This window comes from Muscardinus avellanarius (genome assembly GCF_963383645.1).
Source record: "Muscardinus avellanarius genome assembly, chromosome: 12".
NCBI classification, from domain to species: Eukaryota; Metazoa; Chordata; class Mammalia; order Rodentia; family Gliridae; genus Muscardinus; species Muscardinus avellanarius.
Genome location: NC_137798.1, coordinates 6,653,169 through 6,680,542, shown reverse-complemented (window position 1 = coordinate 6,680,542; position 27,374 = coordinate 6,653,169). Strand labels below are relative to the sequence as shown.

Sequence of the window (27,374 nt, the reverse complement as noted above, 5' to 3'; positions counted from 1 at the left end):
CATATTAGGTCCTCCTTCTAGACTCCCAGCCAATCCTGGGAGCCGGCAGCCATCTTGGAATCTCATCCAGCCCTGATTCTACCCGACAGCTCCACAGCCTGCTCCCAGCTCCGCAGCCTCTCAGTGCTTACACTGCAGTAAGCTTGCCCTTCCTAGGACAAGCAGGCTCCGGCTTTTAGCCTTTTCTGGACTTGGGTTCTTGGCTATTAAATAAATCCAGAATTTTGGTGCTTAAGTTCTCTGGGGCGGCCAGGCCGCCCTATGGTTGTATAAAAGAAACAGAGACGTCTTTTTTCAAACATAGCCCCATTGTTTCTGGACGCTAGGCAGGGTTTGGGATGCTGAATCCCTGCTTTCATCCTCACCCGCTGACGAGTCATGGGGGGAAGTCAGCCATCAAAGATTAACTCCCAGTTCGCACCAGGCCGTGTTCTGGTTAATCTCCAGACACTGGGTTTATCCGGGCAACTGTGCCCTGAACGGCTCATTTTTTTCTGCACAAAAATTTGGCTGACATTTGACTTAGGTAAAAATTTTCGATGGCCTGAGACGGATATGTTGGATCTTAGAATGTTGACTGCTCTCAGTTAACTTTAGCAAATGGTCTGGTAAATGGCCAGAGGTTCTGTACGTACAGGCTTTCTTGTGCCTGGTTCCTGGCTTTCCTCCCCTCCCAGCTCTACTGCCCAGATCACACTGGCTGGAGATTCCCGCCAGTCGCAGCCGCCATCTTGGTCACCACGTGGCAACTCACAGGCGCCACCTGGTGGTCTTTCTGGGTCACAGGCCTGCAGTTCTGCTGACTCACGGCTGCCATGTTGTGAAGACACGTGGATGCCAGAGTCTGACCCAGCCGAGTTACAGGCCCCATTTCCTGATGAGCCTGACCCACAAGACCTCTCCTACCACCGTGGTCGCCATCTTATTCCAGGGCAGCCTCCCACTCTAACCCACTCCTTTCTCCCTCACCTTCCTCCCTTAAGGGGCCAACCCTTACCTCCCCCTCGCCCACCCCTGTAGGTCACTGGACCTGTCCCAGAGATCCGCCCCCCTTCTCTCTTGGCCCCGCTTCGTGAGGTGGCTGGTGCAGAAGGCATGGTCCATGTCCACATTCCTTCTTCCCTTCCTGACCTTGCTCAACTTGAAAAGAGACCGGGTTCCTTTTCTGCCAATCCCTCCAGTTTTATTAAGGAATTCCAAAATATTGTACAAGCATTTGATTTAACTTGGCAGGATCTTCATGTCATTTTAACCTCAATTCTTTAACTCCAGATGAACACAATCGTATTCTGAAGGCTGCCAGGGAACGGGCCAACCAGGCTCATCTAACCAATCCACAGCTCCCTACCAGAACAGCAGCAGTTCCCTCCGAGGACCCCCACTGGAATTATAATGATGGTGATGAGGGAATAAAAAAGAAATTACATGATACTATACCTTCTTGATGGTATGCGAGATGCCTCCCATAAAGCAGTTAATTATGATAAGCTTAAGGAAATCACCCAGGGTCCAGATGAAAACCCAGCTGTTTTTCTTAATCGGTTACAAGAGGCTCTTACCCGCTATACCCATTTAGATCCATCTTCTGAGGCAGGCTCGGTCATATTGGCCATCCATTTTATTGGGCAATCAGCCCCTGATATTCGGAGAAAATTAAGAAAGGCTGAGGACGGTCCTCAAACACCTATCCGAGATTTGGTGAACATGGCATTTAAAGTTTTTAATTCCAGAGAGGAACAGGCAGAAGTGGAGCGTACACTCTTGACTTTGCCAGATGGCAGATCTGCAGGCCCAAGCCCTGGTAGCAGCCCTGCGGCCAGCTGAGGATGGGCAGCCCTCGGGGCGACGAGCACCACCTAGAGGAGGATGACAGCAACAGCAGCCACCTCCAGGAGCCTGTTTCAAGTGTGGTGGCACTGGTCACTGAACACACAGTTGCCCCCAGCCACATCCACCGACCAGGCCATGCCTGGCCTGTGGCCAAGAGGGACACTGGAAAAGTGAGTGCCCTTGGAGAAGAGGTGAATCTCAGGTGCCTCAACACAGGGGAACCACCCTTCTAGACCAGGCCCCGCCGATGGCCCTACTGGGCCTGGCTAAAGATTGACACTCCCCGGCCTCAGCCATCCGTATTACTCAAGCTGAGCCCAGGGTCACTCTCCAGGTAGCGGGTAAACCAATCTCCTTCCTGAATGATACAGAGGCTACCTACTCCATCCTCCCTTCCTTCTCAAGACCTAGTTTCCCTTCCCATATCTCAGTTCAGGGGATTGACAGCATGCCCTCTTGCCCACGTACCACAGGCCCCCTTTTATGCCATTTGGAGACCATGGTTAACCATCCATTCCTGATTATCCCTTCAAGTTCTAACCCCTTTTTAGGTAGAGAGTTTTTAACCAAAATTAGAGCCAAACTCTTAATTTCCCCACGGCTTCCGTTTCCTCTAATATACTTTTGATAGCTACAGCTACAGTTGATGACCAGGAAGCCAAACCTCCCCTTCCAGTAGATGTGGTTGACCCCATAGTATGGGACACCAGCACCCCAGTTGTGGCAACGCACCACACCCTGGTCTGGATTGTCCTACGTGACCCCACTATTTTCCCTGCCTGCTCCCAGTCCCATATCCCTCCTTCACCGACGTGGGCTTAAACCCGTATTTCTCGTCTCCTGGCCCAGGGACTGCTTACCCCTATTAATTCCCCTTATAATACTCCCATTCTCCCAGTTAAGAAGCCGAATGGGACTTATCGTTTAGTCCAGAACCTCCGTTTAATCAATGAGGTGGTGGTCCCAATCCACCCAGTTGTCCCTAACACTTATACCCTCTTATCTCAGATTCCCCCCAATACCACCCACTTTTCAGTTCTTGATTTGAAGGACGCGTTTTATACAATTTCTCTACACCCTGAGTCGTACCCCCTTTTTGTCTTCACTTGGGAAGACCCTGATACTCAGGTTGCTCAACAACTAGCCTGGACCATCCTCTCCCCCAGGGTTTTCAAGATAACCCACACCTCTTTGGACAGGCTCTAGCACAGGACCTCCTCCAGTGCCCCTTGGAGCCTAGTTCTCTGTTACAATATGTGGATGACTTTTACTTTGTAGGCCCTCCCTAGAAGTGTCCAAACGGCACACTGTCCTTCTCCTTAATGTCCTTGGAAGCAAGGGTTACAGGGTGGCCACACATAAAGCCCAGTTATCAGTGCCTGAGGTACAGTATCTAGGCCTACATCTCACCCCAAACACCCAAGGACTCACTGTTGACCGGGTCAAGGCCTTAAAAGACTTGCAGCCGGGTCCCACCTCAGCTGGCCAGATCCAATCTTTCTTGGGTTTTGTAGGATTTTTCAGCACTGGATCCCCAACTTTGCCATTCTAGCTAAGCCACTACATGAGGCAATTAAGGAAACCCCGGTTGGCCCCCTCACTTCACTCTCAGTCATTCACTGAGACTTCCTGGCTCTCCAGGAAGCCCTCCTTAAATCTCCTCCCTTGGCACTCCCCAATCCCACTAAGACCTTCTTCTTATATAGTGATGAGAGGCAAGGGATAGCCACAGGAGTGCTCACTCAACACCTGAGACCAGCCCAGGCACCAGTGGTACTACTCGGGGGTGGCCACCCTGCCTCAGGGCTCTGGCGGCAGCAGCTACACTGTCTCCAGATGCCCCTGCAGGTTTTTTCCCCACATAAGACTCCAGGATTTGCTCTCCCCTCCAGAACTCCCTCTTCTGTCACCTTCTTGCATTCAGGAACTTTATTTGTTGTTCATGGAAAACCCAGATGTTAAACTGTCTCATTCACCAGCCCTTAACCCGGCCACTCTTACCAGTGAGCCAGGGTTCAGGCCCTGATTCGTGTTCACCTAATGATGTTCATTCTTGTGCTGATATGATTGAAGCTTTAGCTAAACCTCGGGTGGATTTCCAGGACACCCCCCTTCTTAATGCAGATGTTACTTATCCTGTTGATGGCAGCTCTGTTTCCAATGCCAGAAGTAAGAAAAGAGCAGCCTATGCAGTGGTCACCCTGACTCAAGTCACTGAGGCTGCCAGGTTACCGGATGGTACTACCTCTCAAAAGGCTGAACTGAGTGCCCTAACGCAGCCCTACAGCTGGCAAAAAACAAGTGGGTGAACATATATACCAATTCTCAATATTCCTTTTTAATAGCACATTGCCATGCCTCAATCTGGAGAGAGAGGGGGTTTCTCTCCACCAAGGGTTCACCCATTGTTGATGCCACCTTAATTAAGAAGCTCCTCGACTCCCTTTCCTTACCATCCGAGCTGGCCATCATCCACTGTCGGGGCCACCAGACAGAATCTTCCTTAGTGGCAAAAAGAAACAGTAAAGCTGATTATACAGCAAGACAGCTGACACAACAAACTCAGCCAAGCCCACCAGCATCTGTACTATTTTTAACCCTCCCTTTAATGGCGCCTAATTACAGCCTGGCTGAACAAAAACACCTGACTAAACTTGGGGCGTCCAGCACAGGGGATGGTTGGCTCATGATACAGGATAAGATTGCTCTGCCTGAGGCTCAGGCCGAAAAGATCGTTAGCCTAATACACAATTCCCCTCATGTGAGACCTATGGCGCTGAAGCATTTCCTAAGCCCCTTGTTTTATTCTCTCCTGCAGCAGCTGATTAGTAGTCGGTGCCTCCTGTTCTACTTGCACTGCTGTGTCTCCCCAAGGAGGCCTTTGCCTCTCCTTTCCTACCCACCAAATGAGAGGACACTTGCCAGGACAGGACTGGCAAATCGACTTCACCCAAATGCCGCCTCACAAAAAACTTAAATATCTTCTTACCATGGTTGACACCCTAACAGGTTGGGTGGAGGATTTTCCCTCAAAGGACTAGACAGCCAGCACAGTGGCCGATGTTCTATGCTCGGAAATCATCCCTCGATTCAGACCCCCTAATTCCTTACAGTCTGATAACGGGCCAGCTTTTATTTCTAAGGTTACTCAACAGGTGACACAAGCTCTTGGTATTTCATGGAAGCTCTACATCCCATATCGACCGCAGTCATCAGGAAAGGTGGAAAAATAAATGAGACCCTTAAGAACCACTTAACAAAACTCTCTAGAGCTGCGAGTATCATGGCCTGAACTCCTGCCACTGGCTCTGGCCCATGTAAGGGCCACCCCTCGAGCCCCACCTTTATGAACCCCTTTGAATTGCTGTACAGTTGCCCTTTCCTGCTTAGTCACGCTCTCCCTTCAGATCCCCCTCCTTTGTCTTCCTATCTTCCTCACTTGTCCTTTCTCAGGCACCTTCTTAGGGAACATGCTGACCGGTATCTTCCCCAACCCGGGACTGAAGAAGCCGCCCCACACCCTGCCATCAAGGCCCTTAAACCAGGAGATCAAGTCCTCCTCAAGTCGCTTCAACTAAAACATCTCCAACCACGGTGGACTGGGCCCTTCCTCACCACACCTACTGCAACCAAACTGCGGGGACCCCAACTGGCATCATCTTACCCGGCTAAAAAGGGCTCCAGTACAACAGTCCCATGACAAATTCTCTTGCATGGTGTTGGGACCTACTAAGCTTCGTTTTTCTCAGCATAATTCTCTTCGAAGTTTTTATTTTAGCAGGTCCACTTGTTTACATACTGCGGTGCTCTCCCTCTTCGGATGCCAAACTGCCATAAGTATTAAACCTCTGAAATCCGTGACTGATACTCCTGACCCAATAGCATGTTTTCATTTGACCAGACAGACCCATACCCACTCACTGCTGAAGAGTGGCGTGTGTTTCTCTCAGGAAAATGCTGCTATTAATGACTCTGGTCTAATGAAAAACTGCTAAAGGGGTGGTGTATGTCTTCCTTGGGGAAAAGGCTGCTATGGTATTAATAAATCTAGTGACAATCCACCTCATATCTAAAGGGCTCCTGCCCAACCTGGGATCCGTTCTCATGACTTGTTTTTTCTTTTAATAGCCTCTCGCCTGTTGAGGTCTCCTCGAACGCACATCAGCAAGCTGCCCAGGGTAACCTCCAACTCTCGCTGTAGCCACACTCCCACTGCCCGCTTCTGGCGGACCCGACCTTTCCCGGCCAAGGGGCCCCCTTACGAAACCCCTTGACAGCCAGAAGTATACCCGGATCTTCGCCCATCATCACCAAAAGGCTGGGATGATAAGTGGGGGTCCCTAACTCAAGTGACCTCCTCACCCACATGACCTCTGCGCGGGCAGGGGGCAGAGACCTGGAGGCAGGAAGAGTCTGCCTCGCAAGTAGTATATCGCAAGAATCGCATGTTTCCACAAGTAGACCCCAACCCCTAGAGGCATACCTTAAAGACAGGCCTCCCTTCCTGCCTCGGATGGGCGCGCGGGTCCCCGGAACTGCTCAGCCCCATCCCCAGGAGAACTGTACCATTAAAGCTGATGCCGCGCATACTGGACTTCTCTCGTGTTTTATACTGCACGCCGCGCCCAGACTTTACAGATAGATAGACGGACAGACAGACAGATAGATAGATAGAGGCAGGCAGGCTCGCTCTGAAAGTACTCTATTATCAATTAATACTTACACAATTCCTTTTATGAGAATTTATGCCCAAAGGCTCAAAAATACAAACAGCATTGCCATATGAAGCTGCAATCTAAAAAAGAATGAAGACAACATTAATAGTTAGGAAAAAGTAAGTAAAAATACCCTCCTTTCACAATAATGTATAAACTAAATACATAAAATCCCATTGTGGCATTCATGGTTTATTTCCTACCATAAATATACCTAGATGTACACTGAACTTAAGAATCTCGTTTGTTACATAAAAATCAATAGGCTGAATTTTACAAATACCACACTGACCTTATCATCTTTTCTACAAGACTTTTTTGTATGTGCAGTACTAGGGATTGAACCCAGGGACATTCTACTTCTGGGTAACACCCCCCAGTCCTATTTTATTCTTTATTTTGAAACAAGGTCTCACTAAGTTTTAGAGCACCTAAGTTGCTGAGGCTGGCCTCAAATCTGTGATCCTCCCTATCTCAGCCTCCCAAGTGCTGAGATTACAGGCATGCACCACCACACCCAGCTGACTTTTAATTTTTAATATAGAAATAACTTTGCTGACAACATTTCAATGACACATCTCTATCAGAAATTTTATAATCCAGTGGAAATAATATAAAAACCATGAAAAGTAGAGAAAGATATCAAATAATAACAGGTCTTAAGAATGTATCAAATAAAATGGCATTAATTATACCATTAAATAGAAAAGAATAATTGGGAAAACATCTACAAGAAGGAATAGAAAATCAGGTGAGAAGCAATCATGGAGCCGTCCACCACACCTAAGGGAAAGAGCGGTGCCCTATCCCTAGTGGACTTGCGCCAGGCTTTGAGGACCAGGGGGGTTTTGTTCCATGTCACATGCCTAATGAGAAGGAACAAATTCCTCTGTTCCTAGAAGCTACCAGCGTCTGTTTTCCAAAATTTCCTGATTGTGAGTTCCAGGGCAGCCTCTTCTTGAGAAGAGAGCCACAACTACAGAGTACAGACTAAAAGCCATCGCTCTGGAACCTCTGAACCCCGGGGAGCCTATAAAACTAAAATCAGGAATACATCCTTTGAAGGCCTACTAAAAAAGTCTACTAAGCCTAGTGTGGTGGCGCACGCTTGTCATCCCAGCACTTGGGAGGATTAGGCAGGAGGATCGAGGTTCACGGACGGCCTCAGCTCCTTAGTGAGGCCCTTCACAACTCAGTGAGACCCTGTTTCAACATAAGTAATAAAAAAGAAAATTGGACTGGGAGAATAGCCCGGAAGTAAAATGCCCCTGGGTTCTATCTCCAGTTCTTAAAAAAAAAAAGTCTACTGTCATTTCAGGGCACTCTCCTGCTAGAAAGTGATTTTAAACGTTTCCTAATATCTACCATTCTTTCCAAGAAAAAGCTTTTAACTCACAATGGTAGGAGAGAGCCACTTCATATGCCTGGCTAAATGAATACCAAGCTAACACAAAGGCACAAATGTAAAAGTTTTCACCACAAGGATTGAGGATAAAGGGACTGAAAAGAAAGATGTTAATAAAGACAGTAGGCTGAGGCAGGAGGTCACCTGGAGCCCAGCAGCTTGAACCTGGCAACAGAGTGAGGCCTTCGTCTTAAACAACAACAACAAAAACAAAAATCACAAAAACTTTGGTGTTAGTTTATTTGGGGTACATAAGGAGTGCTATGTAGAGAAGATAAAGGCCTACTCCCATCTACTAGCTTAATGGCTGCTAGAATTATCAACTGGCAAAATACCAATATGTCTAAGATTAGGCACACAGATCTCTCAAGACCGTGTATACCTGTAGAATGAGTTAACTATCACACTATCAGCTTAGTAGCACCTTAGAGTTTATCCGCATCTTTTCACCTTACAACTCCTGCCAATAGCCACCAAGTAAGTATGACAGTAAGAAACTGTGGCTGAGCCTGGATAAAACGCGAATAATATTCTGAGATGATTAAATACATTAAAAATGACAAAGTAATTGAATTCCTTACTCTTCCTTGTTGGTCGGAACACTCCACGCAGCTGACCTGGATGTTGCCATGTTTAGCACCAGGAATGATCTGCACACATTCAAAGTCACTCGCCAAGATAACCAGGTCGCAGCCGGATCCGTATGCCTAGAAAGAAGATTCGTGATATGGAGCTTTTGAGTTATTCCTCTGTAATATTCTATCTTGGATTTTGCTGCCAGTATAAAGAATACCTTGACACATTTTACAAACAGTTAATATGAGTGTCAATTTCCAAATACAAAACATTAGAAGTCACATCACAAAATAAACAGCTAACAGCCACTCATCACCACTGAACAACTGCGACCAGCACGCAGAGGTTCACACGCTGCAGCCTCTGTGTGCAGGTCATACTTACTCTTCTGAGTTTTTCTAGAAAGCTCCTCTCAGGAAACTCTAAGAACAAAACCTCTACCTGAAAATAAGAAGCCACTGAAAACTGCAACTGTATTCCCAGGCTTGAGGAAGATCAAGATAGAAGCCACAGGCACTTTCCAAATCCATCCACATGGCTTACGGAGCTCCTTACTCAGATCAGACACGTACACCCAAGGCAGACCTCACACAGAGGCACAGGGTAAACTGAGTCACCCGCTGCACAAGAGTCTGCCAAGCAGCCTGCCCGGCCTTCACCGCCATCAGGCAGGGCAAGGACCACTCAGAGTGGCTCAGCCGAGAAGGAGCACGCTGAGCAAATTAAACTGATTTACAAAGACACCGGGCAAACAGAACTCCATGGTCTGAAAAAGTAAACTATAACAGCGCTGCAAAACTTCCTCCTTCAATCTAAGAATAAAGGGTGAAGCCACACAGTCCTTCTATTGCCACACTTCTTGGTCTTCCTGTTTTGCAGCTCTATGACTTTTACAGACATAGCAAACGTGGAGGTCAGATTTTTTTTCTTCCAAACTCCACTTAGGAGTAAATATTCATAACAATCTAATTATCAAATCAAAAGACCTCATTAAAAGTAACATCAACAAAATTTCAGAGGTGTGCTTTTCCCCACGTTTCCTCACCCTTGAGCAATGCGGTCGTGTTCTTGGACAGGGCTGACATTTAAGCAGTGACCTACGCCCTGAGGAGGTCTACTTAGGGCCACTAAAAAAGAGACATGAAGATAAGGAGCAGGCAGAAGGAGTTTTCCCCACTGCTTACTAAACGCTCAACGTCACCAAATGCCTGCGGTAATTATTATAACCATCCTCAACCACACATTTATTTGTGTGTGTGTGTGTGTGTGTGTGTGTGTGTGTGTGTGTGTGTGGTGCTGGGAGTGGAACCCAGGGTCTTTTCTACCTCTGGGCTACACTCCCAGACCTATTTTATACTTTATTTGGAAGCAGGGTCTCACTAAGTTGCTGAGAGCCTCACTAAGTAGCTGAGGCTGGCTTCGAACCGGTGTGAGCCTCCTGTCTCAGCCTCCCAAGCCCTGGGATGACAAGTGTGTGCCACCATGCCTGGCAAAGACAGAATTTTAAGCAAAGACAAAATCAAGAAAGTCATTCACACGAGAAAGTCACCATTTATCTCCTTATAGACAAGCAAACTTCCTGTACCATGCACTTGGGACTCAAAGGGAATGGTACGTATAGGCAGAAGATACATGTGTGCCACCATGCTAATCTTTAAAATTGTATCACTGAACCAAGTGCGGTGGCATACGCCTGTAATCCCAGTATTTGGCAGGCTGAGACCGGAGGAGTGCGGGGTCACGGCCAGTGGAGGATAACTTAACAAGGCCCTGTTTCAATATAAAACAGGGCTGGGGGTGTAGCTCTGAGGTCCACTGCCCACAGATTCAATCCCTGGTACCAAACAAAAATAAATGAACAAATAAATAAATAAAATTATATTACTAAAATTAAAATAACCTTCCTTGAACATTTTACAATTTTCAAGTGCCCAATATTATCTCAGCATAGTTTGAAATCACACGCAGTAATTTTCATTTTTTTGTTTTGCCATTCTATGTGATCTTAAGCAAGACATTTAAGCTCTCTCCGCATTTCCTCATGATAAAATACAGGAAATAATATTTTATCTCTTTTAGGATAACTGAAAATTAAAGTACAAAGCTCTGTTAGCACCGTGCTAAAAAGACATCATCCAGTTAAGAAACAGAACCGTTTAGAAGGTGAATATTATCATTGTACAAGAGAAAATTCAAGTTCATTAATTTGCCAAACACGTAAAAACTGTTCAAGCTCACACCCTTATAATACTTACATCTGTTCCCTACTTTAATGACAAAGAGACAACATTTCCAGATAGGGGTGTACTCAGAGAGGGGGCCTGAAGAATGCCTCCTCTATCTGAAACACACCCAGTAAGAACCCGGGGCCAGTGTGAAAAGGGACACAAAATGGCTGGCCCTCCTAGGAAGACCCCTCCATGGGCAGGGGAGGGGAGAGACACGGGAGGCTAGGTGGGCCGTCTTCCTAACCATTTCTGGCTCCAGACGTGTAAGTGCCTAGAAAATTAATCAAAGAACATGCACTTAAGAAAGGTGACTCGGCCTTGTTGCTAATAATTTGGGGGAAAATGGCAAATAGGTTTTCTTATTGAATGCACCCCTAATGAAGCTAAGCACTTCATATATACTTACCTATTAAAGCCACCTACAGACTAAGTAAGTGACTGGGACAGGAGGATTGATCGCACAGATTTGAGGCCAGCCTCAGCTACTTAGTGAGGCCCTTTGCAACTCAGTGAGACCCTGTTTCAAATTAAAGAGTAGAAAATAGAGCTGGGGATGTAGCTCAGAAGTAGAATGTCCCTCTGTTCTGAAAGGTTCGAGCCCCTGCCCTGCAGGGGGCGTGGCCAGAAGCTAGGAGGCGGAGCCCTGTGATTCCCAGAGGGGACCATGCCTCTAGATCAGAGAGAAGCCAGATAGAGACAGAGGGATGCGCTCTCCCCCAGGAGCCCCAGCGGGCCCACGGGGGCTGGCGGTCGACTCCCCACGAATATAGGCATCCATACCACCTATAATGGATTTCCACATGTATCTGTGCGCAAATGGGACCCACCACATCTCTAATTATTAATCAGTTGGTGCCAAAGGCCGTATCGAATTAATGGGACCTTAACCTGGACCTGCGCTTCTTGGACTGTCCATCCGCTCTGCCTGCAGCTGATTCTCCAAGCTCGGACTTTGCACAAAAGCACCGGCCCGCATGACCCGCCCCGGCGCAAGTCGGTTCCTCCATCTGCCAGCCCCCGCGCCACCTTTGCGGCGCCCACCCACATGGCGGCGCTACCCTGCCCCTCCATCCAGGAGGCTGCTGTGCTGCCACACACCGGCGACTCAGGCTCCGGCCCCCGCGCTGCCGTCCACAGCTCAGGCTCCAGCTGCAGCCTCCGCGGCCCCGCCACGTTCCAGTTCAGGTGCGAGCCCCCACCGCGCCGCCCAGGCCTTAAGCCTTCTTCCCCAGCCCCGCGCTCCGGGAGAGCCCGCAGCCATCTTTCCGGCCCCGAGCCAGGCTGCTTGGGTGATGCTGGCACCTGCTCTGCCTGCCAACCGCCCGCAAGGGCCAGGACCTCTGCCTGCCGCTTGGACCTCCTAAAACCGCCGTTCCAGCTCGGAAGCGGTCACCGCCGGGACCTCTGGCCGGTTTGCCCCGCCTGCCCACCCCGAGCCAGGCTCATTGGGCGGCGCACAGCCGGCCTCAGGCCTCAGCGTCTGCCGCATGCCTGGAAGCCATTTTGTCTCGACGACGCGGGCCCGGCAAGCCATGCCGCCTGCGCGCCCCCACTGATCCTGCCTGCGCCGGCCGCCAACGCCGCCCACACCAGCCACCGGCATCCGCGCGCCCCAGCTCCACCGCGCCCCCAGCAGCTTCTCAGCGCTTCTGTCACAGCCGGCGCTGCCGGCAACGCTTCAGTCTGGTAAACTGCCTCCTTCCCTTGGTTAGCGGGTTCTGGACTTGGGTCTTCCGGTCCACTGGGACTCCAAAATCCAAGCGCTTGGTGACCCATTGTCCCCCGGTCCACTGGGACCACCCTCCGAATGACCAGGTCATCCACCGTTTTGGAGAATGGGTGAAGACGTTCTTCTCTATCTCTTAACCTCCGTTTCCGAACAATTCAGCAGGAAATCAGGGACGCCCATTTCCTGTTCTTCATTTCCGCCCGCGAACCAATTATGGGAAGTCGAACCTTTAAACTAGCAGATGCCCTGAGCACCTGTCTGGCCTTGATACGAGTTGGGGAAATGGGTTGCGGTGGCCCAGGAAGAGTTGGGAACTTTTCAGCTGCTGTTTATTGTCCCACCAGCCACAGCTGCCATCTTGGACACCACGTGGTAACTCACAGGCGTCACCTGGTGGTCCTTCTGGGTCACAGGCTTATAATTCTGCAGGCTTATGGCCGCCATTTCGTGATGAAACGTGGGTGCCATAGTTGGACAGAAGAAGTTCTGATGTGCTACTGCACAGTAAGATGACTATGGATAATAATAATGTACGGTATGCTTAAAGCATGCTCCAACCTGCTGAGGGGTTAGGCCAGTGCCGGGGCCAGCGGCCAGCATCAGAGCCTTCCGACAGGCAAAGCCGCTATTGAGGCCTCCAAGGCCGGGATCGGAGCCTGCCGAGGGGTTAGTCCTGTGCCGGGACCAGCGGCCAGCATCGGAGCCTTCCGACAGGCAAGGCCGCTATTGAGGCCTCCGAGGCCGGGATCGGAGCCTACCGAGGGGTTAGGCTGGTGCTGGGGCCAGCAAAGCCGGCATCGGAGCCTTCCGTGAGGCAAGACCACTATTGAGGCCTCCAAGGCCGGGATCGGAGCCTGCCGAGGTGTTAGGCCAGTGCTGGGGCCAGCAAGGCTGGGATCGGAGCCTGCCGCGAGGCAAGGCCGGTGCCAGGGTCTCAGAGACCAGGATCGGTGCCTGCCGAGGGGTTAGGCCAGTGCCGGGGCCAGCAGCCAGCATTGGAGCCTTCCGTGAAGCAAGGCCGCTACTGAGGCCTCCGAGGCCTGGATCGGAGCCTGCCGAGGGGTTAGGCCAATGTCAGGGCCAGCAAGACCAGAATGGGGGCCTCCCATGAGGCAAGGCCGCTGCTTGAGCCAGCGAGGTCTGATCAGTCCACCAGGTAGCCAGGCTACAACTGGAGCCGTCAAGAGTGGGATCGGTATTTTCAACGCAGAATGCACAGAGAAATATCGCAGAAAATTAAAACCAGATGTTTCCCCTAATCAGCAATAACTAGGAGGAAAGGGGCAACAGGAAGTGGTCAAGCTATAGAAAGGGCCCTATAGTGAAGCAATTAAGGTGACCAATCAGAAGGTATGGAATAGGGGAGGATGGAGCCTCTTTAAAAAGCAGGAGGTACATAAACATATGTATCAAAGTCAATCACCAAACAAGCATGGGATCGAGGGAGGGGGAGGTAATGGGATGGGGACTGGATGAGGGCCAATTGGATGATGTGTGCTTTTATATCCTCTCAAGTCTTGTATTCCAATGTGATGTATGATTACAATGCACCAATAAAAATAAATTTTAAAAAATCCATTTCTGGGGTATTGGTAGAAGGTTTATGAGCATATTGTAGTACTGTTAAATAAAAATGAAAGTTTCTTAATTTTTTGGCTGTGCAAATAAAATCTGATAAGATTTTGGAAAAAAAAATGCTCCAAGAAGGAACTTTGGATATTCACACCCTTAAGAAATGATAAATGTATGATAAGAGACATATAACCTAAAATTTAAACACAAGTATACCCATAATGAAACATCACATGGCATCTCATAAATATATATTCTTTATATGTCTTCATGTATCAGTAAAAAAAAATTTTAATATAAAAAATAAAATCAACTTAAAAAGAAAGTGGAGCCCTAGCTGGGTGTGGTGGCACACACCTATAATCCCAGTACTCAGGAGGCTGAGACGGAGGATCTTGGGTTCAAGGGCAGCCTCAGCAACTTTGCAAGACCCTGTTTCCATATGTTTTTTAAAAAAAATAGGGCTTGGGGTGTAGGTTAGAGTTGTCTGAGTCCTATAACACACAAAAAGTGAGGTCTTAATCTAAGAGGACTAGTATCCTAATATAAGAGGACAAGATCCCAGGCGTGTCTGTGCACACTGAGAAGGCCTCACGAGGACTCAGCAGTGGAACCACAGGGCGAGCTAAGGAGAAAAGCCTCAGGAGACGGCAGCTGAACCCCAGTCCTGGACGTCCAGCCTCCAGAGTGGTGAGAAAGCAAGTCTGTGCTGCAGCCGCTCAGTCTGTGGTATTTGTCACAGCAGCCCTGCATGTAACTCAAACCCTTAAAGTACAGAATCTCTACACTTCAAGTACTGGTCAGCTTCATCCAATTTGTTATGGACTGAGAAGTCCTTTAAAAACATAACAAGCGGCGTGGTGGCGCACGCTTGTAATCCCAGCACTTGGGAGGCTGAGACCGGAGGACTGCTGTTCACAGACAGCCTCGGCTACTTAGTGAGGCCCTTGGCAACTCAGTGAGACCCTGTTTCAAAAAATAAAGATAAAAAATGTGTACCTTGGAGGTCAAATGCCCCTGGGTTCCGGCCCCAGACCCACAAAAAAAAAGTAACTGGTGAAAACTAAAAATTGATGGGTACAGAATCTGTTGGTACCTCTTGATACATTAATGTATGTTCTTGGATTAAACCAGACCAGTACAGCTTATACCTGGATTATATTCTATCCCTCTCCTTACCCACATCCTATAAAACTGATTTTCCAATTATGATTTAGCACCACTAATCTATATCAAAATATATTTTAAGCCAGGTGTGGTGGTGCACGCTTGTAATCCTAGCATTTGGGAGGCGGAGACCAGAGGATCGTGGTTCACCAACAGCCTCAGCTACTTACCTAGGCCCTTTGCAACTCAGTGAGACCCTGATTCAAAAAAAAAAAAACCCTTAAAATAAGGCTGGGGTACAGCTCGGAGGTAGAATGCCCTGAGTTCCACTCCCAGTATTGCAAAAACGTGTGTGTGTGTGTGTGTGTGTGTGTGTGTGTGTGTGTGTGTGTACACATACATACATACATACATACATACATACATACATATATTGAGCCAGGTGTGTGATGGCACGCACTCATAATCCCAGTACTTGGGAGGCTAAGGCAGGATAACAGGTTTGTGGCCCGCTTCAGCAACTTAGTTAGAACCTGTTTCAAAATAAATAAGAAAAAGAAACCGAGTATAGCAGTGCACACTTGTAATCCCAGCATTTGGGAGGCTGAGACAAGAGGATCCGGGTTCATGGCCAGCCTCAGCTACTTAGTGAGGCCTTGTTTGATAATAAAGAGCTAAAAATAGGGTTGGGGCTGTAGCTTGGAGGTAGAATGTGCTTGGGTTCAATCCCCAGCATGACAAAAAAATTAAAAATTATAAAATTATAAAGTAATTTAAAGGGCTGGGGGATATAGCCTGGAGGTACCCCCTGGGTTCAATCCCCAGTACAAGAAAGAAAGCAAGAAAGCAAGTAAGCAAAAAAATAGGAAGGAAAGGAGAGGGAGGGAGGATGGGAGAAAGAAAGAAAATAGTCACTGTATTTATGCAAGAATGTTCTATATTATACTAAGTGCCCTGCACATTCATTAATTTATTGAATAATTGTTTGTACCAGGTTCTATTCTAGGTGCTATATTAACAACAATAAAGGACATTGAAAGCACTTTTTATTTTATTTAAGCCTGTTGTTGTTGTTGTTGTTGTTGTTGTTGTTGTACTGGGGTGGAACCCAGAGGCTTTTCTACCTCCAGAGTGCACTCCCAGACCTATTTTATATTTTATTTGAAAACAGGGTCTCACTAAGTTGCTGGGAGCCTCACTAAGTAGCTGAGGCTGCCTTCGAACCTGTGCAATCCTCCTGTCTCAGCCTCCCGAGCGCTGGGATTACAAGAGTGCACTACCACGCTCGGCTATTTAAGCCATTTTAAAGTTTTATGTAAAAGACTAAGATTTGGTTTATCCAGGCATGGTGACACATGCTTGTAATCAGTACTTGGGAGGCTGAGACAGGAAGATCACAGGTTCATGGCCAGCCACAACAACTTTGTGAGGCTCTCCACAACTTAGTGAGATCCTGTTTCAAAATAAAGTATAAAAAATAGGACTGGGGGGGGGGGGTGGAGCTCAGAGGTAGGAATGCCCTTGAGTTCAATCCTCAGTACTGCAAAAAAAAAAAAAAAAAAGTTTTGTTTATATTTTAACCAGATCTATGTGGAGAATAAAAAGAGATTAAAGGCAGAAAAGGCAGGGAGATCATTTAAGATCCTACTACCAGACAGGAATGTCTATAATCCAAGTATCTGGGAGGCTGAGACAAGAGGATCACAGCTTCAAGGCCAGCCTCAGCAATTTAAGGAGACCCTGTTTCAAAATAAATATATAAAAAGAGTTGGGGCATAGCTCGGAGATAGAATGTCCCTGGGTTCAATCCCCAGTACTATACATGGACAGGAGGGAGGGAGGAAGGAAATTTGGAGCCAGTGGTACACACCTACAATCCCACTACTTGGGAATCTAAAACAAGAAAAATGCTAGTTCAATACTATCTTAGTGAACCCGTTTCAAAATAAAAAATGAAAAGGGCTAGGGGGAGTAGCTCAGAGGTAGAGTGACCTTGAGTTCAATCCCCAGCACTGAAAGAAAGGAAGAAAGGAAAAAGGCATTTTATTCTTCAACTAAAGCTACCATATAGCCTACATGTATCTGTAGACAAAGTTTAAATCAAAATCTTTTATGTATTTTTGTGTCTCTCTTTATCTGCTTGAAAAATATTCTTATGGTCTTGGGTTTCCATAGGTTTCCTAGAGTCAAAGGAGGAGCATTAATGATGTGTAATAATTAATTTTGTGTGTGTGTGGTACTGGGGTTTCTGGAAGCTCTTCTACCTCCGGGCTACACTCCCAGACCTATTTTATACTTTTTTTTAATTTGGAAACAGGGTCTCTTAAGCCAGCACGACTGGCTTCGAACCTGTGTGATCCTCCTGTCTCTGGCTCCCAAGCGCGGGGATAACAAGCGTGAGCCACTGCGCCCGGCTATAATTAAATGTTATTACCACTGAATATTTAGAGAAGTGAAGAAAACAGACCTATATCTCCAAAGCTAACTCACCTAGGAGAGTACTATTGATGCCTTTCAAACCATTCCACCAAATGACCCCGTGCAGTATTGAGGAGACTGGCTCTGTTCAGCAGAACTCCTCACACCTACCGACTGCTCTATCAAAAGGGTGATGAGACAAGACTGGGCACATTCAGGGTGGTCGCTATGGAGATCACTGTGAAGATTACTCAGAAATGTGGGAATGGATCCACCATATGATCCAGCGATACCACTCCTGGGTCTTTCCAAAGGACTGGAATCAGAAAATTACAGAAATATGTGCATATCCATATTTAGAGCTGCACCACTCACAATAGCCAAGTTATGGCACCAACCTGGATGTCCAACAGATGAATGGGTTACAAAATTATGGGAATGCTACTCAGCAATAAAGAACAAGATAAGGTCATTTGCAGGCAAATGGACGGAGCTGGGGAACACTATGTTAGTGAGCTTAGCCAGGCACAGAAAGTGAAGGACAGTGTCTTCTCTCCTATATGGAAACTAGGGAGTCGTCAGGATACCAGAGAAACTTCAGATAATGGTGGAGAAACTCCAGTGGAGCCGAGAGCTGGTCTAGGGGGAGGGGGAAGATGAGTGAAGGAATCGTTTCCGTCGCCATTACGTACACATGTGAGAATACCACTGCCAATGTCAATATCCCACGTGGGGGAGGGGGGTGGAGGGAGCTGGGAGAAGCCCCCCAAGTGCTGTGTGCATGTGTGTCTCTGCCACATGATATGAGACTATAACGCACCAATAAAAATATAAAAATATAATGGGATAAGCAGCTCACTGTTTAGGTGTTAAGGATTAGGGGACATTAAAGAAGTCCTTGGCAGCTATGAAATGAGGTTTGAGAATAACAAGTGCAAGTAACTGGCTTCACATATAAATCCCAGGGTTACATGAGCTATCTCTAAAAGAAAAGAAAATACAGCCATACTACGTGTGCAAGTTGTACCTGCTCCCTTAGCAATCCTTATCCTTTTACATCATAAATTAAGCTTCTAGAACAAAAATACAGTACAATCGCAAAAATATTGAGAACTCTAAAATTTCTACTAAATTATTTGGCTTCCAAACTTGTTTTAAAAAACAACTGAAAAGCCGGGCGTGGTGGCGCACGCTTGTCATCCCAGCATTCGGGAGACTGAGACAGGAGGATCATGGTTCGTGGACAGCCTCAGCTACTTAGGCCCTCTGCAACTCAGTGAGACCCTGTTTCAAAAAATTAAAGAATAAAAATATAGGGCTGAGGGTGTAGCTCGGAGGTACAATGCCTCTGGGTTCCATCCCCAGAACCACAAAAAAAAAAAAAAAGTTGGAAAGCCGGGCCTGGTGGCACACGCCTATAATCCCAGTACTTGGGAACCTGAGACAGGAGAATTATAGGTTCAAGGGCAGCCTCAGGAAGCCGGGAGAGTCTCATGGACCTGGCAAGATCCTGTTTCAAAATAAAAGTAAAATAGGCTAGGGGTGTAGCTCGAAGGTAGAATGCCCCTGGGTTCGATTCCCAGTATAACACCAAAAAAAAGTAACTGGCAAGCTAGAAAGCCTTAGTAAATCTGATTGCAGATATTCTCTGTTGTTATCCCCTTTTAAATAATATTTTGCTTTCTATCATAAAAGGAAGTGAAGTTGGTCAGGCATAGCTTGTTTTCCCTCCGTGCCACTGTGGTTGTTAACCAACATCCTGTGCTCTTTTTGATGATTAAATACTGACACTGATTTATTCTAAAAATTTCCCAAGCTCCATTAAGATATTCTGGTTATAATTTCTAGAGAATCTTTTAAATACCGCAAATCCCAAGAACCGCGAGCAAAGAAGTAAAATATTGGGAGGAGGCTTCCTAAGAAAGACCTGCACAGCTTCCCACTGGCCCTATTTTCCACCCATACCATCCTGCGATTGTCCCAGGCAACCACGGTGTTACCTGCCAAGTGCTGAGGACACAATCAGAAACAAGAGCCTCCTCGGCAGGAAGCCCAAGACTCTAGACCTACTAGTCCATCGATTCCCCAAACGTGCTACTTACTGAAGCAGAAAAGTCACACTGCCTGACTGTGGCCTCTGATCAACAGTCACGTAAACACAGACGCCACACTCACACCTCACCGCGTACTTTAGATTTCTTTTTTGGCCTCCAGAAATCTCTAAAGAAGTCCATAGAAGGTTTACTCAAAGTTTAAGTACATAGCACCTAATTTAAGAATTTACTTTTCCCTTTAGAAATTCATAGCTACTCGGAAGGCAGGAAGGCAGGAGGATCACAAGTTCCAGGTCAACAGGCAACTTAGCCAGACTGTATCAAAATAAAGTAAAATAAAAAGGTTCACAATGTATTTCACTGGGAGAGTTCTTGCCTAGTATATGAGAGGTACTGGCTTCAATTCCCAGTACTGCGAAAAATAAAAAATAAAGCAAACAAACACTTCATTTTACAGAGGAAGTTCCTAAAGATGTAAGTGATGTAGCCGAGACCATTAAGAGGTTGGTCTCTAACCTTCCATTCTGAGGGACAGCATTACTTAGATTGTATGAAATTTCTGGATAGTTGCTAGGATCTTCCCACCATAACAGGAAGTCTAATTAACAATTTATACATGGACATGAGAAGGTACATAAACTCATCCTCACATCCCAGCTGACACTAAACACAATCCCACAAGTTTTAACTGCTGCGTATCACATGAGCCTGGTGGTACACACCTGTAATCCCAGGACTTGGGAGGCTGAGACAAGAGGATCAAAGATTGGAGGACAGCCTCAGCAAGTAGTGAGACTCTCAACACCTAGTGAGACCCTGTTTCAAAAATAAAAATAAAAAAGGGCCGAGGGGAGTTCCCAGGTAGAAAGCCCCTTGACTTCTGAGATAGTGTGGTGGCACACACCTGTAATTCTAGGACTTGGGAGGCTGAGATAGGATTGTATGTCCAAGGCCAGCCTTGGTAACTTAGCAAGATCTTCAAAATAAAAAGGGATGAAGCCGGGCGTGGTGGAGCGCCTTGTAACCCCAGTACTTGGGAGGCTGAGGCAGGAGGGCCGCAGGTCACAGCCAGCCTGGCTACTTAGTGAGGTCCTCCACAACTTAGTGAGATCTTGTTTCAAAATAAATTTAAAAATAGGGCTGGGAGTGTATCCCGTAGGTAAAATGCCCTTGGTTTGAATCCCTGGTACCACAAAATAAAATAAAATAAAATAAAAATAAATAAAAACAGACGTAGAATGCCTTGGGGCTCAATCCTTGGTGGTACTGGGGTTCCTGGAAACCCTTCTATCTCCGGGTTACACTCCCAGACCTATTTTATATTTTATTTGGAAAGAGGGTCTCTTAAACCAGCGAGGCTGGCTTCGAGCCAGCGCGATCTTCCTGTCTCCGCCTCCCAAGCAGGGGATTACAAGTGTGCGCCGCCACGCCCGGCGAAGGGCTCAATCCTTAGTCCCACAAAAATTTAATTGAAAATAAAAATGGCTTGACCTTCCATCTTTCCCTTTATTCTTGGCATAGTCAACAGCTGCCTGAGTTGTTACATATATTAATCATCAGCCCAGGCAAAAGCATTTTTCTGGGCTGGGTATGTAGCTAAGTGGTAGAGTTCAATCCCCAGTACTGGAGAGAGAGAGAGAAACAGAGAGAAACATTTTTCTTCCCAACTCCTGAGAGCCCTGGGCAAAGGTAGCCTCTTATTCCTGAATTCTAACCAGAATCCATGTGCCCGGTAATATCGCACAGCTGGCCTGCTGTGGATAAGTATGTGTGCTAATTCTCCTACTAGAATACCAGGTTTCTATACCTCTTTAATAAGCTGCCTGAAATCAGGACTATGTCATTTGGGGTTTTTACCCCATAGAGCAAGGAGTACTCAACAAACACTTGCAAACTATATAAGCAGGCTGATCATTTTCAAAGTGAAGTGCTGCTATAATTCTAAACAAAATGTCACACTAGAGTAAAGCTAAATCATACCTAGATGCCAGAAGAGAGGCCATGGAATATTATCTTCTCATTTTGGGGGGGAGGGGGGATTCTGGGAATTGAACAGAGGGGCATTCTACCTCCAAGCTACACCTTCAGCTCTTTTTATTTTTTCTTTTGTAAGAGGATCTTGCCAAGTTGCTGAGGCTGGTCCTGAACCTGCAATCCTCCTGTCTCAGCCTCCCAAGTACTAGGATTGTAGGAATGAACTACCACACCAGGCTCCTTTTTTTTTTTTTTTTTTTTTGGTGGTACTGGGGTTCCTGGAAGCCCTTCTACCTCTGGGCTACACTCCCAGACCTATTTTTTATACTTTTTTATTTGGAAACAGGGTCTCCTAAGCAAGCGCGCTCGGATGGCTTCGAACCTGCGCGATCCTCCTGTCTCTGCCTCCCAAGCGCGGGGATTACAAGCGTGCGCCACCACGCCCGGCTAGGCTCCTTTTCAATGTTTAAAGTAATAGCTGGACGTGGTGGTGCACGCTTGTAATCCCCGCGCTTGGGAGGCTGAGACAGGAGGATCGCACGGGTTTGAAGCCAGCCTCAGCTACTTAGTGAGGCTCTCAGCAACTTAGTGAGACCCTGCTTCCAAATAAAATATAAAATAGGTCTGAGAGTATAGCCCGGAGGTAGAAAAGCTCCTGGTTTCCACCCCCAGTACCACCAAAAAAAAAATAAAAAAAAGGCCGGGCGTGGTGGCGCACGCTTGTAATCCCCGCACTTGAGAGGCTGAGACAGGAGGATCGCAGGGCTTCGAAGCCAGCCTCAGCTACTTAGTGAGGCTCTCAGCAACTTAGTGAGACCCTGTTACCAAATAAAATATAAAAAAGGTCTAGGAGTATAGCCCGGAGGTAGAAAGCCTCTGGGTTCCACCCCCAGTACCACCAAAAAAAAAAAAAAAGAAACAGGGTCTCACCGAGTAGCAGAGGACCTCACTAAGTAGCTGAGGCTGTCTGTGAACTGTGATCCTCCTGTCTCAACCTCCCAAATGTTAGATTACAAGTGTGCGCCACTACATTTGGCTTGGGGGTACTTTGATTAAAAAAAACAAAATCAACAACAAAAGTTAAGAAATGTAATACTAGATATGTTTCCTAAAAAGCTATATAAGGTTTGCAAAGTATATTTTCAACATTCTAAAAGTATTTCCTATTTAATAAGTCCTGCGATTTAAAAAAGAAATACTTTTGTGAGAAGAACAGTCATTCAATGACTTATCCTTTGTATTCCACGATTCTTGGCTTTTTTGTTCTTGCCATCAGAAAGCCTTAATACTAAATGCTCTGCCACCAGTGCAATCAACTGCATTGTGAGCTGAGACTACAACGTACTGATAAAAGTATTAAAAAATAAAACCTTAAAACAAGAATGCCAGCCGGGCGTGGAGGCGCACGCTTGCAATCCCAGCATTCAGGAGGCTGAGACCGGAGGATGGTGGTTCGCGGACAGCCTCAGCTACTTAGGCCCTCTGCAACTCAGTGAGACCCGGTTTCAAAATATAGAATAAAAAATAGGGCAGGGGGTGTAACTCGGAGGTCGAATGCCCCTGGGTTCCACCCCCAGACCCGCAAAAGAAAAACAAAAAAAAAAAAAAAAAAAAAGAATGCCTTAATACTTCTGTCTCTGGGTTTCAAAATGTAAATTTTCCATGAAACTTTTTCTTACCTTACCAACTACAAATGCTCTCTTCCATCTGCCTCATGTTATAATTATGAATATCATTTCTAATTTCTGCCAGTATGTTATAAACTCCCCTAAGAGTGGAAAAGCCTTGCTAATTTTTGGAAACTTTGATCAAGGTGTTGAATTCAAGTCAGATTGAAATAACAACAACTGCCTGTATTTATCTGAAAATAGTTTGCATCCCCTAAGGCCAAATGGTGAAAATTTTAATTACATTAACAGTCATCATGTAGCATCATTATTTTAATATTTACAGAAAAGTTAAAAATAACTAAGGACTATTTTTCAAAAAATTAATTAGCAAAATAAATGAGAAATTTTTAATACCTACTGTATAAAGTCTCAAATCATTCATTTATTTGAAGGGTGGCAAGAAATATACCAAAGGCAAAGTAAGTATAATAAAGTTCAGATGTGGGAGATTATCTCCTTGGGCTTACCAGACTCTAAAATATTGCAGAATAACAATACTTCCAAATACGTAGATCTTAAACTGAAAAATAACAAAATGATCAAGACGTGATGCTTTAAAATATGAAATACCGCTATCTATTACCAAAATCACAATTAAATGTTCAAAAAAAAAAAATGCTGGAGCCGGGCGCTTGTAATCCCAGCATTTGGGAGGCTGAGACTGGAGGATCGCAGTTCGCGGACAGCCTCAGCTACTTAGTGAGGCCCTCCGCAACTCAGTGAGACCCAGTTTCAGAATAAAGAATAAAAAATAGGGCAGGGGGTGTAGCTCGGAGGTCGAATGCCCCTGGGTTCCATCCCCAAACCCGCAAAAAAAGAAAAAAAAAATGTTGGTAACACTAAAACACAAGTGAAAAAAAATCATACCTTACATGTGACCACTAAACCTGCACTCGCTGCAAATGTCCGCTAGAAACTGCACACCTGTTGGTATGTCAAGACAGCACAAACTAGGCCATCCCGAGATCACCGGCCATCCAGAGCCCAGCCACGCTAACCACCCACTGCACAGCAAATACAGTACACAGATGCTCAGTTATTACAATGTCCTGAACACCTCAAACCCTTTGTGCCATTGCAGCCTTCAAATTCTCAGTTTATAGGCTCTGAGATCATTTATCCTATTTTGAAAATATTCTCAGGTTACCAGGAAACACATCAACTAAGAACCATTATGAGCTGCACGGTAGAACTTCCTTTTATACCATCTTTCTAAAAGGCCCACATATACACGCGTGCACGCACGCACGCACACTCAGAGCTGGCCTTCCATTAAGGACACACCACTGAGAGAGCCCACCAGGTGAGGAGTCACAAGACCTTTCCAGCTCTGCCTGTTCCCCTTTTAATCATCGGATACAGAACTAAAGGATTTTCATCTGGCTGCTATAAAAATCAAGGGGATGTTCTTTGTAAAGGAGTGTCACTTTTTTTTTTTTATCTTTTTACTATATTTTTACTATATAAGTACGGGCATTCACGGTATTTATTACTGTATCTAGAGTGCTTAAAAACAGCTTACTCTCACTTTATACAGAAAAACCTGTTTCCATAGAACCCAAGAGGTCATTTCTCATTCATTGAAAACTTATAACTGGACCAGTACATTCATAACTAAGAAGTTAATTTTTATTTTTATTTTACTTTATTGTGGTATTGGGGATTGAACCCAAGGGCATTCTACCTCTGAGCCACACCCCCGGCTCTTCTTATTTTTTGTCTTTTAAAGCAGGATCTTACTAGGCTGCTCACAGTCTATGTTGCTGAGGCTGTCCTTGAACCTGTGATCCTTCTGTCTTGGCCTTCCAAGTACTGAGGTTACAGGCATGCACCACCATGTGCAGCTTTAACTAAGGAATTAAAATGAGATGGTGTACAAAATGGGTTTTTATTTGCATTTTCCAAAATAACAATCAGTGTCTCCACAGGCATCCAAAATCAGGTAAATTTCGAGTTGTACTTGGGAAGATGAGAAGCAAGGACTCTGTTGCTGCAACACAAAAATGCAAGCTAGACTGAGAAGATGACTACGTAACAGAGAGACCAAGGTAAAGAGTACATCTAATCAAGTCAAGGACAACAGAAGGCTATTTGACAAGTTGAAATTTCCTGACACAACTCCTAGGAAGGACTACATATTCTTAACCAAAAGGGATATGACAAAATGGCACTTGAAGAAAATTATCCTAGCAGCTGTGTGTGGGGGATGAACTGACAGGATCACAGATGAGCGCCAGAAACCCATTTGGAAGCTTTTCTATTAAGTAATATAATAAGGCTTTCCAATAAGGTGGTGTCTTTGGACACAAAAAGAGGTGAATCTGATAAGCACTGCAGGGTCGGTTAAACCCAATGACAGGCTGCATTAGGGACATGGAAAAAGAGCTGAAAATGATCCCAAGGATCTGGTCAGGGATGGCCTACAGCGGAACCACACCCGGAGGGCACTAACAGTTCTTACACTGGTTTCTGCAGATGCCATCTGAACTTACCTAACTCTAAAGCAGCCCTGCAGTGAACTAACACTCCACTTTAGACAGAAGAATCAACTCTCACCACCCAGACAGCGGGAAGATGCCCCATTTCCTCCTGTTCCAGCTTTGCTTGTTGATGAAGGAAGTCCACTCTTCTAACCCTGGCGAACTTCCTCCCTGCCTACACAATTGGAGGGCGGAGAAATTTATTATTTTCTCTACCCCCCCCCAAAGAGTCTCTACACACTTGAAGTCCAAGCTCAATTCGACACTGATCTTTTAAGTCCCATGTAGACAAAACAGAGGACTTTGCTGATAGAGATGGGTATAACAATATCAGTCAAGCAAATCCTATTTTCAAAAGATTCATTCTAAACTGGAACAAAGCCCAGTTGATTACATTTAAGAATTCAAATGGCCAAAAACCAACCTTTTTAGGGTTATTTTTAATGAGTCACAAAACATTAAAAGACAGCTAAATTCTGTTCCAGAATGCATTGCTACATAATGATTCTGCAGTTTTGCAGGAGCTTTTTTTTCTTCCTTTGCAGTTTTAAAAGACATGCTGCTGGAAAGCAGACATCAGATCAAGAAATCCCTCCCGACTTGATCAAGTAGAATGATGATTAATAACAACGTGCATTTAATGAAGGTTTCTTTGCCTACAGTTCCTTCTAAAAGGGGCTCTGTATAAAAGAACTCACCCATGGGAATGATACACAAACAAAAAAAAAGCAGTTTTAAGGGCTTGGTTAGAACATCCCACTCTCAAAAAAAAAAAAAAAACTGATGAATCCAATCTCGTTGAGAAATATGTCTATTTCGCCTAGACATCAGAGGTCTACGATGCTATATTTACGTACATTTTCCTCATACACGCAAAAAAAAAAAAAAAAACTTGTCATAAAATTTTCACATTGCCGTAGTTGGGGAAAAAAAATCAGCCTACCTTGCACACAGATTAAAATATTACCCAGGAGGGCTAAACACACTGCGACCTCGTGATTTGCAGGTCTCCGAGGCCACTCTCACGCCAACCCTTTAAATCATTCGGAGGAAACGGGTGCATTTTTGCCTTTTTTTTTTTTTCCTTTTGGTGTTAAGACTGTGCCTATCACGGACGGTGAGGTTCCAGCCAACGGGCTGCAGCAGCTCCGCCCTGCCGGGCGGCAGCCTCGGGCTCCGGCCAGGACCAGGGCTCCAGCCCTCCCGGCGTCGGGGCTGCACGGCTGCAACCCCGCCCGCCCCCACCGCGGCCCGGGCCGCCCCGCGCCCGCCGCTCACCGTGAACGGGACGTCCCCGACGCTGCCCACCGAGTAGCAGTTGTCCCCGGGGTTGACAGCCCCGGTGAGGACCTGGTGCAGATGCATCTCGGAGCCCGCCCGCACTGCCGCGGCCGAGGGCCGCCGGCTCAGCGCCCGCCCGCCCGCCGCCGCCGCGCCCCGGCCATGGGCGCCCGCGGAAGTGCCCGGATGCTCCCGCCGCCCGCGGCAGCGGCGCACGGTGCGGGAGGAGGGCCGGCTGCGTGCGGCGGCGGAGGAGGCGCCCGCCCCGGGGAGCGCGCGGGCCGGCGCGTGCGGGAGGGACGCTCCGCCCGCCCGCCCGCCCGCCCGAGGCACCG

At 46.6% G+C, this 27,374-nt stretch overlaps 1 protein-coding gene across 7 annotated transcripts in view; it reads right to left on the bottom strand.

Annotated features, from left to right (window-relative positions):
* The window catches only part of DMXL2 (Dmx like 2), a gene marked incomplete at both ends in the record, with an annotated part of 137,160 nt that extends 110,037 nt beyond the window's left edge, over nucleotides 1–27,123 (bottom strand). For all 7 annotated transcript variants that reach the window (XM_080706727.1, XM_080706728.1, XM_080706729.1 and 4 more), the window contains 3 exons: nucleotides 6,554–6,625; nucleotides 8,532–8,657; nucleotides 27,037–27,123. In XM_080706727.1, the coding sequence (XP_080562853.1) occupies nucleotides 6,554–6,625; nucleotides 8,532–8,657; nucleotides 27,037–27,123 (285 nt within the window). The remainder of the gene's footprint in view (nucleotides 1–6,553; nucleotides 6,626–8,531; nucleotides 8,658–27,036) is intronic.
* Nucleotides 27,124–27,374: the final 251 nt, after the last annotated feature.